This window comes from Pelodiscus sinensis, chromosome 15 (assembly GCF_052426305.1).
Source record: "Pelodiscus sinensis isolate ZL-2025 chromosome 15, ASM5242630v1, whole genome shotgun sequence".
Lineage (NCBI taxonomy): Eukaryota > Metazoa > Chordata > Testudines > Trionychidae > Pelodiscus > Pelodiscus sinensis.
In genome coordinates this window covers 43,560,513-43,583,103 of record NC_143066.1, presented here as the reverse complement: position 1 = coordinate 43,583,103, position 22,591 = coordinate 43,560,513, and the positions used below count along the sequence as shown (strand labels likewise).

The window sequence follows — 22,591 nt, the reverse complement described above, 5'->3', positions numbered from 1 at the left end:
CTGTGCATTAATACTTGACTCGCTGCGAACAGAGGTGTTCGGAAGCGCTGAACCAGCCAGCATCCATGACGTGAGATGTAGGATTTCGGGCCTCGGGTGGCACAGAGATCCATTGCCTTGAGTCAGAAGGTCCAAAAGAGGAGGCAGGCTGTATGGTGCCTGCCCTGACATCTGGTGGAGTATTGAGTGCTGGGGCTATGAGTATTATGTGAGTCGCTTCCATGATAATTTTTTCCAGGATTCTGGGCACCAGAACGACTGGGGGAAAGGTGTATAGTAGCGACGTTCCCCAACGACGGAGAAAGGCGTCTCCCAAAGAATGGCGTCCTATTCCCACTCTGGAACATTTCACATTGGCTGAAGTTGCGAAGAGATCTATTGTAGAAAACCCCATCCAGTGAATATGCGACGCAGAATGTCCGTGCGGATATCCCATTCGTGATCATGGGGAAATCGCCTGCTGAGTGAGTCTGCAATAGAGTTGTGGGCCCCTAGTAAATAGGAGGCTGTGAGAACGGTGTTGTTGTGGATACATCAGTTATGTTTGATGCTGTTTGATTTAAATGTCTCCCAATTGCACCTCCTGACTCTTTGCTACTCTTTTAAACAAGTCCTGAAATTATTTCAGGTTGTCTGGTGGAGAGACATCACCTGGAATCATCGCTTCGTCTGGTGACGATGAGGAATGATCAGTTGGGGAAGCTTCCGGCTAAGGGTCTTCCATTTCAGATAGTTGCCCTTCTTCTGTTTCAATTTGTTCATGATGGATGGTTGGACTCTTCAATGGAGGAGGCGAGTGCAACTGCTGTGGTTGTTGAGGTAAGTATTAAACTGCGTGATTGGCAGCTGCAGGAAGATCCCTTGTAGGAAAGTGAGATGCGGTCATGGTGGGAACGATCGTAACTTATGATAGTGCCCATAATATCTTTCTGAGTGTGCTGGTGAGGAATACCGAGAAGACAGGACACTGCTGTGTCGTATATAGTAGTCGTGACGTGGTGATCTCCTAAGTGATCGTGGGTGACTTGGTAATCATCTGGGTGACCGAGAATGCGACAGGGACCGTCGTGTTTCGACATATGCTGTGTCCCTATAGCAGGGTCATCGATGTGCTCTGTGGCAAGGAGATACACTGCCCTGTGTACCTTTGGTACCTTGATGGGGAAGGGGATGGTCCTGGGGAGAATGTTGGTGAAGGAGACAAGGGTCTGGAATGTGTCTTTGCCATGGCTTTACTAGGGGCTGGAACAACACTGACAGCCACTGGTACCAAGGAGCTCGGTGCCAACTGAGGTCAACTCCGTGCTGAGGCCTAGCCCCAGAGCTGATGTGGATGGTGCGGATATTGCTGGGGCTTCAGCGCTCGGTGCTGGAGGAGTCGGAGTTACTGAGGCCAGTGCCGCTGGGTTAGCTGAGTCCGGTGCCGGCCTGTGCACTGCTACCAGCCCTGACACCGACTGCGATCTTGGCGCTGCTGGGGATGATTTCTTTCAGCTGGGGCCCGCAGATTGTCGGGACCCCGAGGTGCTCGATCCAGAGGTTCCTTGTCTATCTTTAGAGCTCACTCTGGTAGTAAAAGTGGATGGGAAGTATCGCGTTGGAGACGCCTTAGCCTTCTTTGGAATGGGTGCCCCAAGAGAAGCCACTTTCCGCTTGTACTTGGGGTTGATTAGGGGGCTGAAGAACATTATTTATGAGGAGAGGCTGAGGGATTTGGGCTTATTTAGTCTACAAAAGAGAAGAGTGAGGGGGGATTTGATAGCTGCCTGTAACTGCCTGAAGGGCAGTTCCAAAGAGGATGGAAAGAAGCTGTTGTCAACAGTGACAGATAGCAGAATGAGGAGCAGTGGTCTCAAGTTGCAGTGGGGGTGATCTAGATTGGCTACTAGGAAAAACTATTTCACTAGGAGAGTGGTGAAACACTGGAATGCGTTGCATTTTGAGGTGGTGGAATCACCAACCCTGAAGGTTTTTAAGTCCTGGCTTGAGAAAGCCCTGGAGAGGCTGATTTATTTGGGAGTAGTATTGCTTTGCATAGAGGGCTGGACTGACTGACCTTCTCAAGTCTCTTCTATCCCTATGATTTGTTAGAAATCAAAAAAGTAGGGCTGTCAAATAATCAGAATTAATTCACACAATTAACTCAAAAATTAATCAGGATTAACCACACTGAAAAACAATAGAATGACAATTGAAATTTATGAAATAATTTCGATGTTTTTCTACATGTTCAAATAGATTTAAATATATACTGTCAAATATATGTTCTCGGCCAATGGGAGCTGCAGGAAGCAGTGTGGGCGGGACCACCACTTCCTGCAGCTTTCATTGGTTAGGAATGGCGAACCACAGCCATTGAAAGCTGCGAGCTGCTGTATCTATGTATGCTGAGGTAAACAAAACATCTCACAGCCAGCTAGTGGCTTACCCTTACCCAAAGTCTGAAAACCCCAATCTTTATCATGAAAGCATAATTTACAATGTCGATTTTTTTTGTCACATTGCACTTAAAACCAAAACTATTTAAAACTTCACAACTACAGTCCACTCAGTCTTACTTCTTATTTACCCAACTATTCAGACAAACAAGTTTGGCTGCCATTTGCAAGAGATAATGATGCCTGCTTTTTGCTTACAATTTTACCTGAAAGTGACAATATTAGAATACTGTGAGAAAAATGCCCCTTATGTTGTAACAAAAATTTTAGTTATTATTTGTTCAGAGTCTTGTATTTATCGCTACTTTAGAAAACATGCTCCATAACCCTTTTCTTCTTCCTAGTACTTTACAAATGCTAATTAATCCTCCAAAAACCCTGCATGGTAAGTAAGTATTATTCAAGTGACAAGGAGTCCTGTAGCACCTTATAGACTAACAGATGTATTGGAGCATAAGCTTTCGTGGGCAAAGACCCACGACATGCATCTGACGAAGTGGGTCTTTGCCCACGAAAGCTTATGCTCCAATACATCTGTTAGTCTATAAGGTGCTACAAGACTCCTTGTCACTTTTGCAGATCCAGACTAACACGGTTACCCCTCTGATATTATTCAAGTGTTATGCACAGGGAAATGAAAGCAATCAGATTGAACTACATGCTCATGGCCATAGAGGAAAACAGTGTCTGGATCAGAAAACAAGGGCTACTCCTGGCTGCTATAGTTCATGCCCCATGCTTAACTTTCAAATTATTCAGAATTATAAACATTAAATGCTTGAACTTCTAGAATGTTCTGAGTTATGTGTTTTAAATTCCTCAGATTTCAGAATTTTTTTAACATTGTACACTTTTTTCATTTGGGGGAACGAGGAAGAGTTTTGAGTACAGAATTGTAAAATTTAATTTTTAACTTGAAAAGTTACATGTACCTTAAAAACTACAATAAGAAGTTCACTTTCACTTAGGCCTGAGACCCCACTGCAACAATGAACATTGGAATGTAAAATGTTACTTTGGCATTCAAGAATTAAGAAAGGCTAGAACATGCTACACTATGAAAATGCCAATTTAGCACACTTGATGTAAAAAGAGAAGTATGTTGCATCTTTTTCATGCTTGTACATGGCTATTTATACACACACAATACATATCCATTGCCCTTTCTGGTATGTACATATATATCGTAGCCTCTGTAACATATGGTGTAATCTTTCCTTCCTTTTTACTTTTTCATAAGTCACAGTTTCTTACAGGGCATTTTTTCCTGGAACTACTATTTTAGATATAGTCCTAATTTTGGATATTTTCCATCCAAACAGATCTCAACAGTTGCCAAACTAACCAAAAGCAGTCAATCTTGAGAAGGTATTTGAAGGCGTCGAGTATGGCTGCATAGTGCACTGAGTGTATTCTAAATCTTGAGGAAGTAATAAAAGACACAGAATCACACATGGGAGACCACCAAATATACACCAAGGAATGCAAAACTGGCCGAATACAAGGTATGAACAGATGAGTTGGGAGATACAAGAGATAGGCAGAGCAATGGAGAGTCTTAAGACAGAAGACAGGAAGCCACTGCAAGTTAGGAAGTTTGGTACGTGTTAAAAAGAGAAAGGTGCGGTCAGAACATTGGATAAGAAAAATGCTTTTAATGGTACCATGATAGAGGGATATCAGAGACTGAATATGAGATTAAGGGAAAACATCAAGGGGCTACAATAATCAAGGAAACAGATGACCAGGGCATGAATCAAGGTTTTAGCAATATGAATAAAGCATAGTGTAAAGATTATGTTTCAGCTTCAGATAAAGAATCTGCAGGGTTTAAAATGAACGACTGGGTATAGAAGAGAAAGAAAGAATATGAATAATGATACTCAATTTACAATCGTGGGTAACTGGGAGGATGGTGAAATTATCAACAATGACAGAGCATGGAGGAGGAAGGGGAGGTTACTCATCTGTACACAGAAACCTGTTGGAGAACACTTTCACTTGCCTGGGCACTCATTAATGAATCCCCAAGTCACCATGTTGTTTCAGGCCAATTCCACAAGCCAAATACAAAGAGAAGGGCTGGAATTTAACTTCATTTACAAGTTGAATTCTTATGCTACTGGAATGAACAGAGACATAGGCTGGCTCGCACATTACCTTCCACATCCTAAGGACTTAACCAACCAACCAACCAACGGAGGTGCCAACTGTTCTTATCAACCTCTTGTAAGTACTTGAACAATGTACTCACTGTTTCTTTTTTTTTTTCTTCTTCCACCCTCCCTCTCCCCTTTTCCCTTATTTAATTCTTGGATCTGGACTTCTAATACTCCAGTCATCTGAAGTGTGCCCACGAAAGCTCATGACACCATCATCCATGTGTTTTGTTAGTCTTTAAGGTACTGCCAAAGTTTTAGGTTTTTTTAATTTTTTCTTGCTGTAACTGACATTCTTTGAGATGGACTTTCCTGGGTGTGCTCCACAGTAGGCATAAGTGCGTTCCAGTGCCGCAGAGTGGATTTTTAATAGCAGTGCATTGGAAGCCAAGCATGCATGGTACACAGGTCTTCCCTGGCACCATGGCACATGCACGGCCACCCTCCCTTCAGTTCCTTCTCTATCCAGAACTCGGCGTAGGAGAAAAAAGCCAGTCTTCTAAAACTTTGGCAGAACTTGTTCGATGGCTCCCAAGCGTAGCAGGTGATCCACCTCTTGTTGCAGTATAATCTCGTGAGAGGGGTCCCTAAAGAGGGAAGGGGTGGGCAGGTGGGGTGGGGGTAGAGCAAGAAAGGGAATGGTGTATTCGAAGGAAATTACCTGTTATCACCTACTTGACAGATGTGATGGTGCATCATTTGTCAAGAAATGGCAGCAGATGATAAGTGAAAGGTTTGCTAGTATCTGGGAGCTCTGGAGGAGGTAGGATGGTTTTCAGTCTCTCGATGGATGGCTCAAATTCGCTTATTAGGTTGGGGTGGGCAGTTGGAAGTATTACTCTGTGGCTGCAGACACTGTTGTCTATCATGGCCACATTGCTGGTATGGTGGGTGGTCTTGCCTTTAATAATAATATGTGGGTTTTGAGTATATTAGCCTCTGGTACTGTTGGTATCTGTATTGCCTTCTCCTTGTTACAGGTGTTTGAATGCCAAGAGAGCGTAAGGTTGCTCTGGAGTCTTTCATTGAGTTGAGGACTTCCTTGGTTTTTGTTGAGAAAAGCTTCTCTCCCTCAAACGGCAGGTCTTCCATGGACGGTTGGATTTCTCGAGGGAAGGCAGACTCATTAAACCATGAGGCCCATCTCATGACAACTGCCATGGCTGTTGTTCTCATAGCCATGTCAGCTGCATCTAAGGCAGCCTGAAGGGCAGTGAATGGTATTGCTTAACTCTGTGATGATTGCTCTGAATTGCACTTTTTTACTGTCTGGTATATCATCAATAAAGGCATTAAACTTTGCATAATTATTGAAATCGTATTTACCGAGGAGTGTGGCATAGTTGGCTATGCTAACTTGCAGCATGGCTGATGTGTATACTTTCTTTCCAAGAGTGTCAAGTCTCTTAGGGTCTGTCTACACTACCCCGCTAGTTCGAACTAGCAGAGTAATGTAGGCATACCGCACTTGCAAATGAAGCCCGGGATTTGAATTTCCCGGGCTTCATTTGCATAAGCGGGGAGCCGCCATTTTTAAAACCCCGCTGGTTCGAACCCCATGCAGCGCGGCTACACGGGGCTCGAACTAGGTAGTTCGGACTAGGCTTCCTATTCTGAACTACCGGTACACCTCGTGGGGTTTTAAAAATGGCGGCTCCCCGCTTATGCAAATGAAGCCCGGGAAATTCAAATCCCGGGCTTCATTTGCAAGTGCGGTATGCCTACATTACCCTCCTAGTTCGAACTAAGAAGGTAGTGTAGACATACCCTTATTGGCCTTGTTGAACGGTGTGGAGTGGTTTTGCTGCTTATTTCTCTGCTGAGTCGCATCCACTACTAGTGAGTTCGGTGGCGGATGAGTGAACAGAAATTCTGAGCCCTTAGCTGGGACATAATATTTGCGGACTGCTTTTTTACAGGTGGAAGGGATCGAGGCAGGAGTTTGCCACAAAGTTTTGGCTGGTTCCAATATGGCCGAGTTAATTGGCAAGGCAATTTTTGAAAATGTTGTCTAAAGGATATTTGTCAGTTTGTGTTGAGTGTCCTGTACTTCCTCCATGGACATGTTCAAATCGGTTGCAACTCACTTAAAACAGGTCCTGAAAAGAGGAGAAATCCTCAGTGATTGCCGAGAGCAATGGCATGGTAGCTTTATCCATCACAGATGGTGAGCTTGTGTCAAGTAATGCCTCTGGACCCGAGTTCAGAGAACAGTGCTCGTCTATTTCGTTTCGTCCCCTCCCCACTTGAGGGGATTGGGTTAGGGGAAAAAGTACTTTTGCAGTATGCTTCGTCTTATATGGTTTCTTCTTGTGGTGTTGAGGGCATGGGTTCCAGAACTGCCATTGGGGTGCGTAGGGCATTGGTGGTGGTATCCATGGATATGGCGTCCAGGGGGCCATGGCTCCCCTGGTGTAAATGGGTGCATTAGAATGAAATGAGTGTCCCAATGCCTATGTGTGTGGGGATAGCTGTAGTGAGAAAACCCCTGGGTCCTCATCATTGTCAGCTGATAACACAGTAGGCAATGATGTATATTTGGATTGCGGTGAATATGATGGTTTGTTGTTACTTAAAAATGGGGAGTTAAAGGTTGAGAAGACCGCAAGGTCTCTGAGATTTTGATAGCTTATGGTAGGAGTGCAAGGCACTATAAGAGGTGCCAGCGCCTGCAGTACTACAGAAGCAGAGCACGCAGTATGAGGACTTGTTATAGGCAGCACCATGTGACTGCCCTGTCAGCTGCTGTTGCTCTGGTAACCGCTTGCAGTGCCATTGTGTTTGGGGCCGCGCTGGTCGGCACCGAGCTTTGTGAGGAAGGCACAATGTGGCCTGTAGCCTCTGGTTGGGCGCGTTGTGTGGGGCTTCTGTAGCGAGCTCGGTCCACACCTGAGGTGCCCAGCTTGTCACAGGTCCTGAGGTGTGACTTAGCAGGTTTAGCTGACTGCCTCTTCATTGAGTGCCATTTCGGCCAATGCGGGTTTTGAGGAAATGAGGTGGCCTATTTCTTCAGGGATTTAAGCAGTTTATCCCCTTTATCCTTGGCGGTCTGCCAAAAGTCTGGGTCTGAGGAAGGGTGTTTGCCCGTCTCTGAAAGAATCATTTTTAAATTGAGGTCTCTGTCTCTCCGTGTGCACGCCTTCAGTTTGGCGCAGTGTAGACAATCCTGTTGAGAGTGGGCGTGTCCGAGGCACTTAACACATTTGTCGTGGCCATCTAGGCCGGCATAGCATTGTTGCAGTCTGTGCAGAGTTTAAAGCCAGGTGAACCCATCTCTCGCGGTGATATTAATGAATGGCCAGAAATGCCAGCTGAGGCGAGCGGCCTTTTTTTCCTGCCTGTTTCTAAGAACTACCAAGGAGAAAAACCTTGGAGTAAACTAATTAACTATCTACCTGTCTTTAGAACTAATGAGGATCAAGGAGCACTGCAGAGGTCCATCTGAAACCAGAGGCAGTATAAAGGAACTAAAGGGAGGGTAGCTGCGCATGCGAGATTGTGCTGGGGCAATAAATGCACAGCTATCAAAAATCCACTCTGTGGTGCTGGGACGCACCTACTCCTACTATAGAGCACCCCAGGGACGTCTCCCAAAGAAGAATCAAGTGTTTGAGAGGAACACTCCATTTGTTCCATATTCAGACAGAATCTGTGGCAGGACATCCAAAATTGATATGAAAGTGTTGGGTGCACAAATAAAAAGGATGGGCAAAATCAGAGTTATTTTAAAGTCATCCACACAGACATGGGAATTAAAACCATGACTTAATGAGGTTGCTGGTGGTTAGGTCAGGAAGAACACTGTAGAGGCTGGGACCAAGATCAGAGCCTCAAAAAACAGACTGGAAAAAGTTTGAAAGAAAAAGAAACACCAGGTGAGAAAGTGAAGGAAAAGAGAGTTAAGGAAACTGAAGTAGACACTGCATTCAAGGAGCTTGGAAGTGAAAAGCAGGAAATTAATAGACCACAGGGACAGAAAAGAAGGTAAGGAAGAATGTCTCTGCATTACTGAAAGGTTAAAGGAAAGAATGGTTACTTACCTCGTAACTATGATTCTTTGAGATCTGTTGCTCGTGTCCATTCCAATTAGGTGTGTGCGTGCAGGGTGCATGCGTCATTGGAAGTTTTTCCCTCAGCAGTACCCTTAGGGCCAGCTGGAAGCCCCATGGAGTGGCATCAGTATATTGGCCCATGTAAACCCCTGCTGGCCCCCTCACCCACTCAGTTCCTTTTTACTGGAATATTCTGGAAAAGGGGCAGCAGGCAGGGATTTGGAATGGACATGAGCAATACATGTCGAAGAATCACAGTTACGAGATAAGTTCTTTCTTCTTCGAGTGATTGCTCATGTGCATTCCAATTAGGTGACTCCAAACCAGAACCTATGGAGGAGGACCGGATGTTGAAGCTACAGAAAAGTGGAGGACTGCCCTGCCTGGGGCAGCGTCTTCCCTGGCTTGATGCGTTAGTGCATAGTTACTGGCGAAGGTATGGACAGAGGACCATGTCATGGTTCTGAAGATGTCCAGAATGGGAACCTGCGACATGAAAGTGGTAGAGGTTGCCACAGCTCCCGTGGAGTGCACTCTAAGGGATGGAGCCGGTACCCCCACTAGGGCATAGCATTCCTTGATACAAGCAGTTATCCCGGAGGAAATCCACTGGGAGGACACGGGTTGACCCCTTGCACGTTCGGCGACAGCCACAAAGAGTTGCAGTGACTTCCTGAATGGTTTTGTCCTGTCTAAGTAAAAAGCTAATGCCCTGCACACATCTAGAGTGTGTAAAGCCTGTTCTTTCCCATACGCGTGCAGCTTGGGGTAAAAGACCGCCGGGAAAATATCCTGGGAGGTGTGGAAAGACGACACCACCTTGGGCAGAAAAGCTGGGTGGGGGCGAAGCCTAACCTTGTCTTGAAAAACACCGTGTAGGGGGGATCCGAGGTGAGCGCCCTGAGTTCGAATACCCGCCTGGCGAATGTGAGTGCCACCAGGAGACACCCTTTATAAGACAAGTATAGAAGGGAACACGTTGCTAAAGGTTCGAATAGGGGTCCCATAAGTTTGGAAAGGACCAGGTTTAGGTCCTACTGGGAAATGGGCTGGCGGACATATGAGTAGAGCCTATCCAACCCTTTCAGAAACCTTTTGACCATTGGGTTAGCAAACAGAGTTTTCCCCCCTTCCCCTGGGTGGAAGGCCGAAATGGCTGCCAAGTGAACCTTGATGGAGGAAGAAAAGAGGTCCTGGAGCCTGAGGTTTAACAGGTAATCCAGGATCAAGGGGATCGCAGCTTGCCTTGGGTGTACCCCCTTCCGGGCAGCCCAGATACAGAACCGTTTCCACTTAGCCAGGTATGTGGTCCTATGTAAAGGGCTTCCTGCTACCTAGTGGATGACTTCCTGGACCCGTTCCGAGCATTGAAGTTCCTTGGCCGTTAGCCACAGAGCTTCCACACTGTCAAATGCAGCGAGTGCAGGTCCGGGTGGCGGAGCCTGCCTGGGTCCTGAGTAATTAGGTCTGGGAGCAGTGGGAGGGTCATGGGTCTCTCACATGACAGGCTGAAGAGGGCTGAGAACCAGTGCTGCCTGGGTCAGGCCAGGGCGATGCCCTGAACTCCAACACCCGAGTAAGAACTTGTGGATTAGCGGGAATGGTGGGAAGGCGTATAATAGGCCCTGCGGCCAGGGGAGAAGGAGAGCACCTCCCAGTGAGCTCTGTCCCTGTCCCATGAGGGAGCAGAATTGGTGGCACTTCCTGTTCTGCTCTGTGGCGAAGAGGTCCAGATGGGGAGACCCCCACCCACGGAAGATTGATTGGGCTACATCCCACCTCAAAGACCATTCGTGTCCTGTAAAGTAACTACTCAGTTTGTCCACCAGGACGTTTTGGGAGCCTGGGAGGTACGAGGCCGTCGGGTGGATATCCGCCCTGATGCAAAGTTCCCACAGGTGAATAGCCTCCAAGCACAGGCAAGGGGAACGGGCCCAGCCTTGCTTGTTTATATACTCCGCCGCTGTCATGTTGTCCAATAGGATGAGGACAGACTTGCCCCTGAGGTGGAGAAGGAAAACCACATAAGCCAGTCAGACTGCCCGGAGCTCCATGATGTTGATATGCAGGGAGATCTCGTCTGTAGACCACATACCTTGCATGTGAAGGTCTCCCAGGTGGGCTCCCAAGCCAGTGTCCAACGCGTCTGTGACAAGGAGGGTGGACGGTACCGGTCTGGAACATGGTATCCCCGCAGAGACCTCTGCCTGGTTGATCCACCAGCTCAGCGCAAGACGGACAGGGGCAGGGACTGTCACTACCCTGTCCCATGGTATGGACGAGGCGGATTATGGTGCTGGGAGCGGTGCCATGACTGGGACCGGGCGCTCCAAGACCACCAGGTGGATTATGCCGCAGAGTCAGACGTGTACTCCGAGGCGGACCAGGGAGGAGTCAATGCAGACACCTGCAGAGCAGCTGCGTGCCTGGCCATAGATTCCGGCTTCCCATGGTGCTGAGGCGGACGTGGTGGCATGACGGTATGGACATCCGGTGCAGAGGTAGGTGCCGGAATGGTGTGAGCTGGTGTCAGGGCGTGGTACCGCAGCGTATCCGGTGTTGCGTCCTGATGAGGCACCATGGGAGGTGTGTCAGTGCTGTGAGCAGTGCCGGTGGAGCCAGGAGTGGGGGGCGGTGGGCTTGGGCCTGGGCTTCCAGGTGCCAAGGTCTCAGATTGTTTCGACTGCCAGTGCCGGGACGCCCCGTGTTGCCTGGAGGGTGCTGGAGTGGGGGGGGGAGGCGGAGGAAGCGAGGGGAAGAGTCTATAAGCACCCTTGCCGCTTCTAAGGCCTCCGGGGTGGAGGGTTCAGGGAAGTCCTCCAGTGGGCTCGGCTCCCTATGCTGGGAGGAAGGTCAGCACTCCAGACTTGCCAGTGCCGCCCCACTGGAGGGCTCATGGAGGTCACGTGTCTGGCAGGGGACTGTCCCATTAGGCCTCCTCTTCTTCTACGGTGCCGGAGACTGAGACTGGTATCAAGGTCTCTGTGGTGCCGGGGAGGCATGGTGCAGAGGGGAATCCCGCACTGACGCCAGTGCGCTTTGAGGACCCGGTGCTGACTCTGGCACCGGTACCGGCCGGAGAGCCGCCTCTATAAGGATGATCTTAAGACTCAACTCTCCCTCACGTTTCATGCGTGGATTAAACGCCTTGCAAATTTTGCATGCTTCCGTGAGGTGCATCTTCCCCCAAGCACTTTAAACATGAAGAATGACGGTTGCCGCGGGGCATAGGCTTGTGGCACTTTTTGCAGGACTTAAAGCCTTGCGGGCTGGGTATGAGCTGCCGTGGGCACATGGTGCGCCGTGGCAGGGCACAACAACAAAAACAACAAAACAACAAGAGTGTCTAACTTAACTGCAGGTATGAAGCTAACTGAAAAAAATCAAGAACAATACTGAAGACAACTATCGCTAGATGAGCTGAGGGTTGTTCCAACAACTGTCACGGCAGTAAGAATGTACTGAGTGGGTGAGGAGGCCAGCAGAGGTATATATGGGCCGATATACCGGCGCCACTCCAGGGGGCTCTCCGCTGGCCCTAAGGGTACTACTGAGGGAAAAACTTCCGACGACACGTGCATGCTGCATGCACACACCTAGTTGGAATGCACATGAGCAATCACTCAAAGAAGAAGAGAAGGTGATGGTTGGAAAGAAAGGGAGGAAGAGAAACATCTGACTCTGGTATGTCAATGTTCTTCTTTGGGAAAAATGAACAAGGTCTGGGTTGAAAGAGGAGGGAGTAACTACAGAAGAGGCTTGAGGAGAGCGTCAAGGGTAGAGAAGAGGCAGCTTGATGAGATCAGATAACTCAGGCTCACAGGGCTCAGGTCCTGGAGCTGAAAAAAATTGCTCTGTAAACATTCTCTCTCAGATTGGAGCCCAAGCTCTGGGACTTGGGAAAGGGTGGAAGGTATAAAGGTTGGACTTTAGCCCAAGTGTCTACACAGTGATTTTTCATCCCCAGAGCTAAATCCCAACTAAAGTGACCCAAGTTATCTGCTATTTTTTTATCCCCATGTAGATATACCCTTAGCAGCAGAAAGCAGGAATGGAAGAAATGGATGTGACAAGATAATTATATATGGGGATAGTGGAACAACCCTGGTGTGGCAGTGATGCAAAAGGTTTAAGTGTAAGAAGGGGATGTCACTAAAGAAAAACAACAAAAAACAAAGAAATGAAGGATCAAGTTAAAAGCTGCAGAGGAATCTGAGTTTTGCCATGGACTTGTATCAAGCAGTCAAAGGAGTAATGAATTATGTTAAAATGGAAGAGACTGATTAGAGAAAGAGTATGCCCAAATTGAAAGGCTGGAGGAAAAGCAATAAAAAGTTAGAATAATCAGAGGAACACATTAATGTGGAAGCGAGACTCCCCTGAAAAGGAACGGGAATTGAAATGAGAGGAGAGCCACTCACTGAAATGGGAAGAGTTAGATCATGGAACAACAACAGATGGCAGCAAAATGGACAAAATGAGGAGCAAAAACTAAGACCATGTCTCCACTTGCTGCACAGGAGATTGATCTTCTGGCATTCAATTTTGCAGGGCTAGTGAAAACCCACTAAATCGAATGCTGAGGGTGGGTCTGGTACTTCCTGAAGTTGCAAGGAGTAAGGGAAGCCGACGGGAGCATTTGCTCCTGTCGGCCTCTCTCTGTGAAGACGGCGCCAAGCTCGGCTTAAGGTAAACTGATTCCAGCTACGTATTTTACGTAGTTGCAGTTGCGTACTTCAACCCAACCTTCCAGTTCTAGTGCAGACCTGACCTTAGATGTGAAAGTAGGGATGTAGTGTGGGTGAGGAAGGAAGGTATGTAAAGTAATTATATGGCCTCCACTATCATCATAGCTGGCCCACTTCACAATCTTTAATGCATTTATCCACAACACACCTATAAAAGCAGGAAAAACTTTTACCCTCATTTACAAATATAGAACTGAGGCAGAGAGGCTAAGTCACTTGCACAAAATCAATCAGGATGTATGAGAAAAAGTAAGGAAATGAACTCAGGCCTCCCAAGTACAAGGTTAGTTCCCTAATTATTGCACCATACTTTCCTTATTACGGCTTTTTGGGTGCTATGATGCTTGCACTGGAGGAGAAAGAGCAAGAAATCAGTGGCATAAAGGCAGCGGCAGATGGAAAGACTGAGGTTTCATTTATAATAAAAATGACCACAAAAATGTCCATGATACCAGTTGTGAAGGCAGCAATGATAAGAGGGAACAGCACTTAAGTTGGAGCCAAGAAGAAGGGGAATCAGTAGGTAATGGAGATGACCACAAAGAGGAAAATGAATGACAGAAGGCTGCAATTGAAAGAGAGATTGCTAGAGGCAAGAAGGAAAAGTTATAGTTGAGATTAGGAGAATCAGGGAGGGAGGAGTAGTCCGACAAATACCTAAATTATAATAGACTGGGTTAGATTGAGGTGAAGAGAAAACACAACCGAGCTTGAGTATCGAGGTGGAAAAAGGAATAGAGAGAGACAAGTATGCAGGGGAAGAGCAGATGAAAAGGCAGGAGTTTAAGTCTCAGAAGGTGAACCTTTGATGCACAGAGAATACAGCAGCTAAATAATCATGACAATAGAAAAAGTAAGAACTCTGGCAACTAAACATTCAACTACATTAACTGCAGCAAATGATTGAGTATAAGCACAGGGGATGGTGGAGAAAACTGCTGAAACTTAATCCTTGACCAAGTTCAAGTCCTTGATAGTAGGAGAGTTCCTATGGACAAGATAGTCAGACACTCCCTGGCTCTTCTTATCCAGTAACCTGGGAGCACTATGAAGAGCTTTTGGGAGAGCATGTGTGTCTCATAGGTTATTGCTGAAAGCAGCGAACAGAAGTGAACCAAGGAGTCCAATGGGATTCAAGCCCCTGTGCAGAAAAAGGAGTGGGTTCCTACTGGAACAGTAGCACAGAGCTCAGGAGTGCAAGAACTCTGTTATGCCACTGACACATCCCTGGAGGTACGTGCGGCTGCAGATTTCATACTGGAGAGCTAAGGCACAACATAAACAGCTACAAAGATACATATGGTTGGACTAACGGGCAACAGCGTGAAGCTGCAGAACCTGCATCAATGAAAGGTCTCTCATTTTAAAAACACATTTACTGGTTATTTCCTTTTAAGCATATTTTAAAATATGTAACCTATATTTGTTTTCTGTTTTAATTTTACAAACAAAAAGCTACTAGTATTGAAAACCTGTTAGTGAAAGTTCCACCAATAAGCAAACTTATACTCATGAGCTATAGAAGGGTCTTTGTTGCTCATTAAAAAGAAAAATCAATAGAGATGTAGGCTACAATCCCCTGACCACATCTACAAAGGAAGAAAGAGAAGGAAACACAGACGTAATATAAAATTATATGTGGTACTCAGGCATGGGCCAGACATTGCATGAGGTCAGCGGTTCTCAAATTATGGGTTGGGACTCCAGAATGGGTTGCGCTAGCTTAGACTTTTCAGGATTGGCCCTGGCCTGAGCTCCACTATCCAGGGCCAAAGATGATGACTTCAGGCTTCAGCCCAGGGCAGCAGGGCTCACTTACATGCCCCCTTCCTGGAGCAGAAGCCCTCTGGCTTTGGCCCTCCCGCATGGGCAGTAGGGCTTGGGCAGGCTCAGGATTTCATCTCCCATCCTGTGGTCATGTAGTATTTTTTGTTGTCAAAAGGAAATCACAGTGCAATTAAATTTAAGAACTCCTGCAGTAGGTACCAGAACCAGTTTAAAACCTTCACTGACACATGTGAGGGCTGATATTTATTGAGCCCTCAATAAATGTCTAAGTAAGGTGCTTCTTTTCTGTTGCAATATACATATAGTAAAAAGAGATGGCTGAGAAATAAAACAAACAATTATATATTGACAGAGTGATCATTAGTAACTTTTTCAGAAGTATTTACACTTACATTTCCAGACTGCCCACTGTTATTTGTAATGCTGTTTGTGGAGTTAAGATTGCTGCTCCATTCATTTGCAATTCCTATGCTGTCTGCTGAAAACAGATGAGCGCCTGGCTTTGATTGACAACCAGTTTGCAGTATGACTACATTCATGGTGTCCTCTGTTGAAGGAATCCCCAACAAATTACACACAGATTTTGTATTTAGCTGTGTGAATTCAACAATTATATACCTCAAACCAAACACAGCACCACTTCTCACATGAAAACATTTAACTACATAAATAAAAACTGTTTCTGAAAACAAAATAATATAAACAAAGCAAAATCAATTTGAAAATGGTGTAATTTAATATTGGTGTATTTGTGGCCACTTAAACTTTAGTACCAAATAGTTGTCCATATCCCAGAGGGCTTCTCCTTATAATATGGTCCAGCAAAAATCCATAGGAACAAAACAGATTGGTATGCAAGAACAGTCTTATTACAGATTTTGCTGTACTTTCAGGAATCTATGATACTATAGAGTTGAGAGAGAACATTTTTAGGACTCCCTGTTGCAATGATACATGTGACATTATATACTGAATTACTCTCTTTTTCACTCAAAGTGATCTATAGCATCACACCAAAAGAAGAGGATGTTACTCACCTTGTGAAGTAATGATGGTTCTTCAAGATGTGTGTCTCTAGGGGTGCTCCACCATAGGTGTGTATACATGCCTGCACTTCTGATTGGAGATGTTTGGTAAAAATGCCAGTTTGGCCTGTACACCAGCTCTCCCTCCCTTCTTTTCTTCCTCGAGGCTCATCACCACTGCATAGGGAAACCACTTTCTCTACAATACAACCCCTGTGGAGAACTTTTCAAAGTAAAACAGAGAAGGCTGGGTTGTAGAGCACCCATAGGGACACACATCTTGAAGAACCACCATTACTGTAAAAGGTGAGTAACTTCGTCTTCTACTTTGGGTACTGTTCTATAGGTGCTCCATTGTAGGTGACTCCTGAGCAGTATCTTCAATGTGAGGTTGGGAAAAGGGGAGCCTACACAGGAACGATGAGCTCCACCTAAACCAAAGCATAACCAGATTACTGTCATTAAAAATTTAAAAAGTTGGGGTACGTCTACACTACAGCGCTAGTTCGAACTAACTTAGTTCGAATTAGTTAATTCGAACTAAGCTAATTCGAACTAACGCGTCTAGAACTAAAAACTTAGTTTTGCTAATTCGAACTAGCAAGTCCACATTGAGTGGACTCTGAACAGGGCTTAAGGATGGCCGGAAGCAGTGCCAGCAGGGCATAAGAGGAGGACTTAGAGCATGGAGATGCTGTCTCAGGCTAGCCGAGGGCTGTGCTTAAAGGGTCCCGACCCCCACCCCGGACACACAGTTCTAAGGGGTGCCCCGCTTGCAAAGAAGTTCTGGCTTGGAGTGCCCGGAGTACCCACACTGGGCACATCACACCACTCGGCCATCAGCCCAGCTGCACTTGCCGCAGGCTGCCATCTGGGGAGAGGGGGTAATTGGGGGGCTGCAGGAGAGCTTCCACCCCCAGAAGCCCGCAGAGCCAGCCCAGTCCTCCCCATCGGGGGCTCGTACCCCATTCCTCCCTCACCTCCTTCCACTTACCCTTCCCTAGCCCCCCTTCTTATTGATGTACAAAATAAAGATAACGTTTCTTCCAACACTGACTCTGTCTTTATTGAACAAAACTGGGGGGAGACTGGGAAAAGGAGGTGGGAGAGGGGAAGAGAAAGGCTGGGAGAAGGGAGGGCAACTAACATGATCAGGGGTTGGGAACAGGTCCCAGATGAAGAAAGGCTACAGAGACTGGGACTGTTCAGCTTAGAAAAGAGGAGACGGAGGGGGGACAGGATAGAGGTCTCTAAAAGCAGGGGTTGGGTGGAGATGGTGCATTCAGAAAAGTTCTTCCTGAGTTCCCATAAAGAAGGACTAGAGGACACCAAAGGAAAGGAATGGGTAGCAGGCTTCAAACTAGTAAGAGAAAGTTGTTGTTCTTCACAAAGCAAATAGTTAACCTGCGGAACTCCTTGCTGCAGGAGGCTGTGAAGGCTACAACTAGAACAGAGTTTAAAGGGAAGTGAGATCAAGTCATGGAGGTTGGGTCCATGGAGTGGTCTTAGCCAGGGGGTAGGAGTGGTGTCCCTGCCCAAAGTTTGTGGAAGGCTGGAGAGGGATGGCACGAGACAAATGGCTTGGTCACTGTCTTCGGTCCATCCCCTCCAGGGTCCCTAGGGTTGGCCGCTGTCAGCAGACAGGCTACTGGGCTAGATGGACCTTTGGTCTGACCCAGGACGGCCATTGTAAGCTCAGGGCTCAGGGTCAGGGGTCTCAGTGGACCCTCTTGATTTTCATGCACACCTGCTCCTGGGTGGCCAGGCTGGCAGCTCTCCTGCCCTAGCCGGCCACTTTCCTGTGCCTAGTGCGGAGATCGTGGACAAGGTCCACGATGTCCGCACTAGCCCAGGAAGGTGCCCGCCTCTTGCGGTCCAGGGCAAGCTCCCGGGAGCCGCCAGCCTGGTCCCGGGAAGAGGGGGTGGGCTGGGGGACATCGGGTGGGTGGCTCTGTGCAGTGCCAGGTGCAGGGTCTGCTGGCTGGGTGCTGGCAGGCTTGCACCTGGCACGGGCACCGTAGCCAGCCCGTGCCCCTTTAAGGGGTCCGGGAGGGGGGCATAGAGTTTCCCTGGTGTTGGCCAGAGTGGCCACCAGGGAAACCTGGAGAGGGCTAGCCTCCCACTAGTTCGAATTAAGGGGCTACACACCCCTTAATTCGAACTAGCTAGTTCGAACTAGGCTTAATCCTCATAAAATGAGGTTTACCTAGTTCGAACTAAGCGCTCCGCTAGTTCGATTCAAATTCGAACTAGCGGAGCGCTAGTGTAGCGCCTATTAAAGTTAGTTCGAACTAACTTTGTAGTGTAGACATACCCTTGTAGAGCAGTTTTTAAACTAAGGGCTACAGGCGCACATGGATCGGTCAGAGACATCCCTTACAGGAGTGTCTATTAATGGAGATTCTCTGTCTTAGTAAAGAGGAGAGGATGGAAGATGATAAAATACAGGTAAGATCTGATGAGAAACGGTCAAAGGAAAAAGAGTTAATTCAATCACATCATGTAATTGACAGCTAAAAGTGACAAGTTTTCCAAGTGCTTATATGCAAACACTAGAAGTCTAAATAATAAGATGGGTGAACTAGAGCGCCTCTTGTTAAATGAGGATCTTGATTGAACAGACGTCACAGAAACTTTGTGGAATGAGGATAATGAATGGCACACAGTAATACCAGAGTACAAAATATATTGGAAGGCGCGAACAAGTCATGCTGGTAAGGGAGCGGCACTACATCTAAAAGAAAGCCTACAATCAAACGAAGTAAAAATTTTAAATGAACCACAATGTGCCATAGAATCTCTATGGATTGTAATTCCATGCTTTAATAATAAGAATATAGCAGTAGGAGTATAATAGTGACCACACGAACAGGATGGTGCTAGTGACTGAAATGCAAAAGGAGCTTAGAGAGGCTAGGAAAATAAAAACCTCAGTAATAATGGGAGATTTCATATTATTGACTGGATACATGTCACCTCAGGGTGTGATGCAGAGATAGTTTCTTGACACCTTAAATGACTGCCTCTTGGAGCAGCTGGTTCTGGAACCCACAACAGGAGAGACAATTCGTGATTTAGTCCTACGTGGACTGGTCTAAGAGGGGAATATAGCTGGAGTGCTTGGAAATAGTGATCATAATATAATTAAATTTAACATCCTGATAGTGGGTAAAACACCACAGCAGCCCAACACTGTTGCATTTAATTTCAGTAAGGGAAACTACAGACAAATGAGGAGGGTCCTTAAATAGAAATTAAAAGGCACAATGTCAAAAGTGAAATCTCTGCAAGCTGCATGGACACTTCAAAGATACCATAATAGATGCTCCATTTAAATAATGTACCCCAAATTAAAAAACATGGTAAGAGAACCAAAAAAGTGCCTCCATGGTAGGAATGTTAGCTATCAGTTAAATGAATAGCTTAACTAACCTCATTAATTCACAGCTGTTTGTCAACTATTCTATAGTCCCCTGGGGGGAGGCTGGCGGCCAGTGCCATCCGGACTGACTTCTTGGGAGCTCCCTGACACTCTGCACTGCTGCCTCTCTATCAGAGGCAGTGGTACAGAGTGCCAGGTGGGAGCCAGTCCATGAGGGAAGCCAGTTTAAAAAACAGCTTCCTTTTCAGATCAGCTGCCTTGCGCTGCTGCATCTGATACAGAGGCGGCAGCGCAGGATGGCAGCAATCCCTGTCAGTGGGGGGGCCTGAGTGGGTGGAGAGGAAGCAGGGAAGTGGACAGGGTTTACTGCCGGAGCAGCCTCTGTCTGCAGCTAGCACCGGACCCGCAGCGGACAGAGGCTGCTTTGCAACATCAGTCTCTCGTATCCCACCCTCCCACACTGCTGCCTCTGATAGACAGCAGCTCAGAGTCAGCAGCATAGGGGTGGGGCAAACTTTTAAGCTGGCTCCCCACCAGAACTGGCTCCTGCTTTCTCCCCCTTGCTGCCTCTGATACAGCGGCAGCAAAGTGGGTGGAATTCAAGTAGTTGACTAGATTAACCGATAAATTTAGGCTTATCTGTTAATCAATTACTCATTCACATCCCTACTCCATGGTTTAAAAACCAAGTAAAAGAAGCAGTGAGACATAAAAAGGCATTGTTTTTAAAAGTTAAAGTTAAATCCTAGTGAGGAAAATAGAAAAGAGCATAAACTCTGGCAAATTAAGAGTAACAATATAATTAGGAAGACCAAAAAAGAATGAAAAATAGCTAGCCAAAACCTTAAAAAGTAATAGCAAAAAAATGTTAAGTACCTTAGAAGCAGGAAGTCTAACAACCAACCAGCTGAGATACTGGACAATTGAGATGCTAAAGGAGCAATCAAGGATATAAAATAATTGTGGAGAAACTAATGAATTCTTTGCTTCAGTCTTCATGGCTGAGGAGGGGAAGGAGATTCCCAAACCTCAGCCATTCTTTTTGGGGCTGTGTCTAGACCACATCCCTCTTTCGACAGAGGGATGTAAATTAGACACGTCGAAATTGCAACTGAAGCAGGGATTTAAATATACCACACTTCATTTGCATAATCATGTCATTGCGCTCTTTCAAACGATCCTGTACTCGTCAAAAAATGAGGTTTACAGGATCTTTCAAAAAAGCCTGCCATTTTCAACAGAATCATGTCCAGACCATGGTTTTACTTTCGAAATGGTGCTTTTCCGAAAAAGCGACATAATGTGATTATGCAAATGAAGCGTGGGATATTTAAATCCCCGCTTCATTTGCAATTTTGACGTGTCTAATTTACATCCCTCTGTTGAAAGAGGGATGTGGTCTAGACACAGCCTAAGTCACAAATATGAGAAACTGTCCCAGATTAAAGTGTTATTAGAGAAGGTTTTGGAACAAATTGATAAACTAAATAGTAATAAGTCACCAGGATTAGGTGTTATTCACCAAAGAGTTCTAAAAGAACTCAAATGTAATATTGCAGAACTACTAAATGTGGTCTGTAACCTATCCTTTAAATCAGCTTCTGCACCTAATGACTGGAGTGTGATGCCAATTTTTTAAAAAGGCTCTAGAGATGACCCTGGCAATTACAGGGTGGTAAGTCTAACTTCAGTACCAGGTAAACTGGTTGAAACTACAGTATAGAACAGACTTGTCACACAGAGCTAAACATAATCTGTTAGAGAAAAGTCAACTTGTTTTTTTGTAAAGGGATGTCATGTTACTGGATTTTGAGGGGAGCAGCCAGATCATGCTGCACCCATGGGGGGGTGTTGGCCCCAAAGTGGCGCAAAGGGGGTCATGTGAGGTGTTCAATAGAAGCCTACTTTCTTCTAATTCCATATATGCTATTCATGTGATTGTATAATGACGGTATGTAAAGTTATAAATATGTATTTTGTGTGGATACCAAATGTTTCTCTATATGTGGTTGAACTATGGGCAAAGCAGTTCGGCCTATGGACATGCTAATTAGCGAGGCCCTGTGGGACAATGGCACTCAATGGGCCAAGGACACACCTAAATAATGAGTGGTGACTCATACCTAAGGGCTACCAGCAGGGAACACAGGGATAGGCCGCTCGCCAGGTGACCTGCTGTAGCCAAGAAGAGACCAGGAAGGAGGGATAAATAGGCCATGTGGTTGACTCCATCTTGGTTCTCAGCTCAGCACTTCATCCCAGAGGCAGCAGTGCAGGGATTGAAGAACTGTGGACCCATCCTGATTCTAGGATGTGCAACAAGGACTCTTAAGCCAGCAGCTGTAACATCTCTGCTAGAGCCTGCAGCGAGAACTGGGAGATTCGATGCATGTAATGTATGATTCTTTAGCAACCTTACGCTCATGCTTTTCTTTCTTGTGGTAATAAACCTTTAGAGGATAGATTCTAAAGGATTGGCTCAGCGTGATTTGTGGGTAAGGTCCAGAGGGTAAATTGACCAGGGATCTCTGGCTGGTTTCTTGGAACCGGAGAGAACTAGTTCGGGGTAGGTGGGATTGGGTTCTAAGACCCTCCCACCTGTATATGAGGCCCGGGGCCATCTGGGGCATGGATACTGTTGGGGTGTCGAAGGGGTTTTGCTCATGAGGCTTCAGGCAGGCTGCTGAAGTGCTCTGTGGGACTGGTTTGTGGCCTGTTTGGGAAGGTCACCAGTCTGGGGGCTGTAAGGAGCCCCGAATTTAAGCAATTCGCCCTGAGCGGGTGCCCTCAGCTGTGCCCAGACACGACCCGGTCCATCACAAGGGAAATCATACTTCATCAACCTACTAGAATTCTTTGACAAGCACATGGGCAAGGGGAGTTCAGTGGATATAGTATTCTTAGATTACCAGAAAGCCTTTGACAATGTCCCTCACCAAAGACACTTAAGCAAAGTAACCTTTCATGAATAAGAGGGAAGGTCCTTTCATGGACTGGTA

At 46.4% G+C, this 22,591-nt stretch overlaps 1 protein-coding gene across 5 annotated transcripts in view; it reads right to left on the bottom strand.

The window, feature by feature from the left end:
• Positions 1-22,591, bottom strand: part of UNKL (unk like zinc finger) — a 147,178-nt gene that overhangs the window by 64,910 nt on the left and 59,677 nt on the right. For 4 of the 5 annotated variants that reach the window (XM_089769358.1, XM_089769357.1, XM_075899983.2 and 1 more), the window contains one exon: positions 15,578-15,732. In XM_089769358.1, coding sequence (XP_089625484.1) covers positions 15,578-15,732 — 155 coding nt within the window. Of the gene's footprint in view, positions 1-15,577; positions 15,748-22,591 lie in introns of all 5 variants that reach the window. The other variant, XM_075899990.2, reaches the window with a different exon arrangement.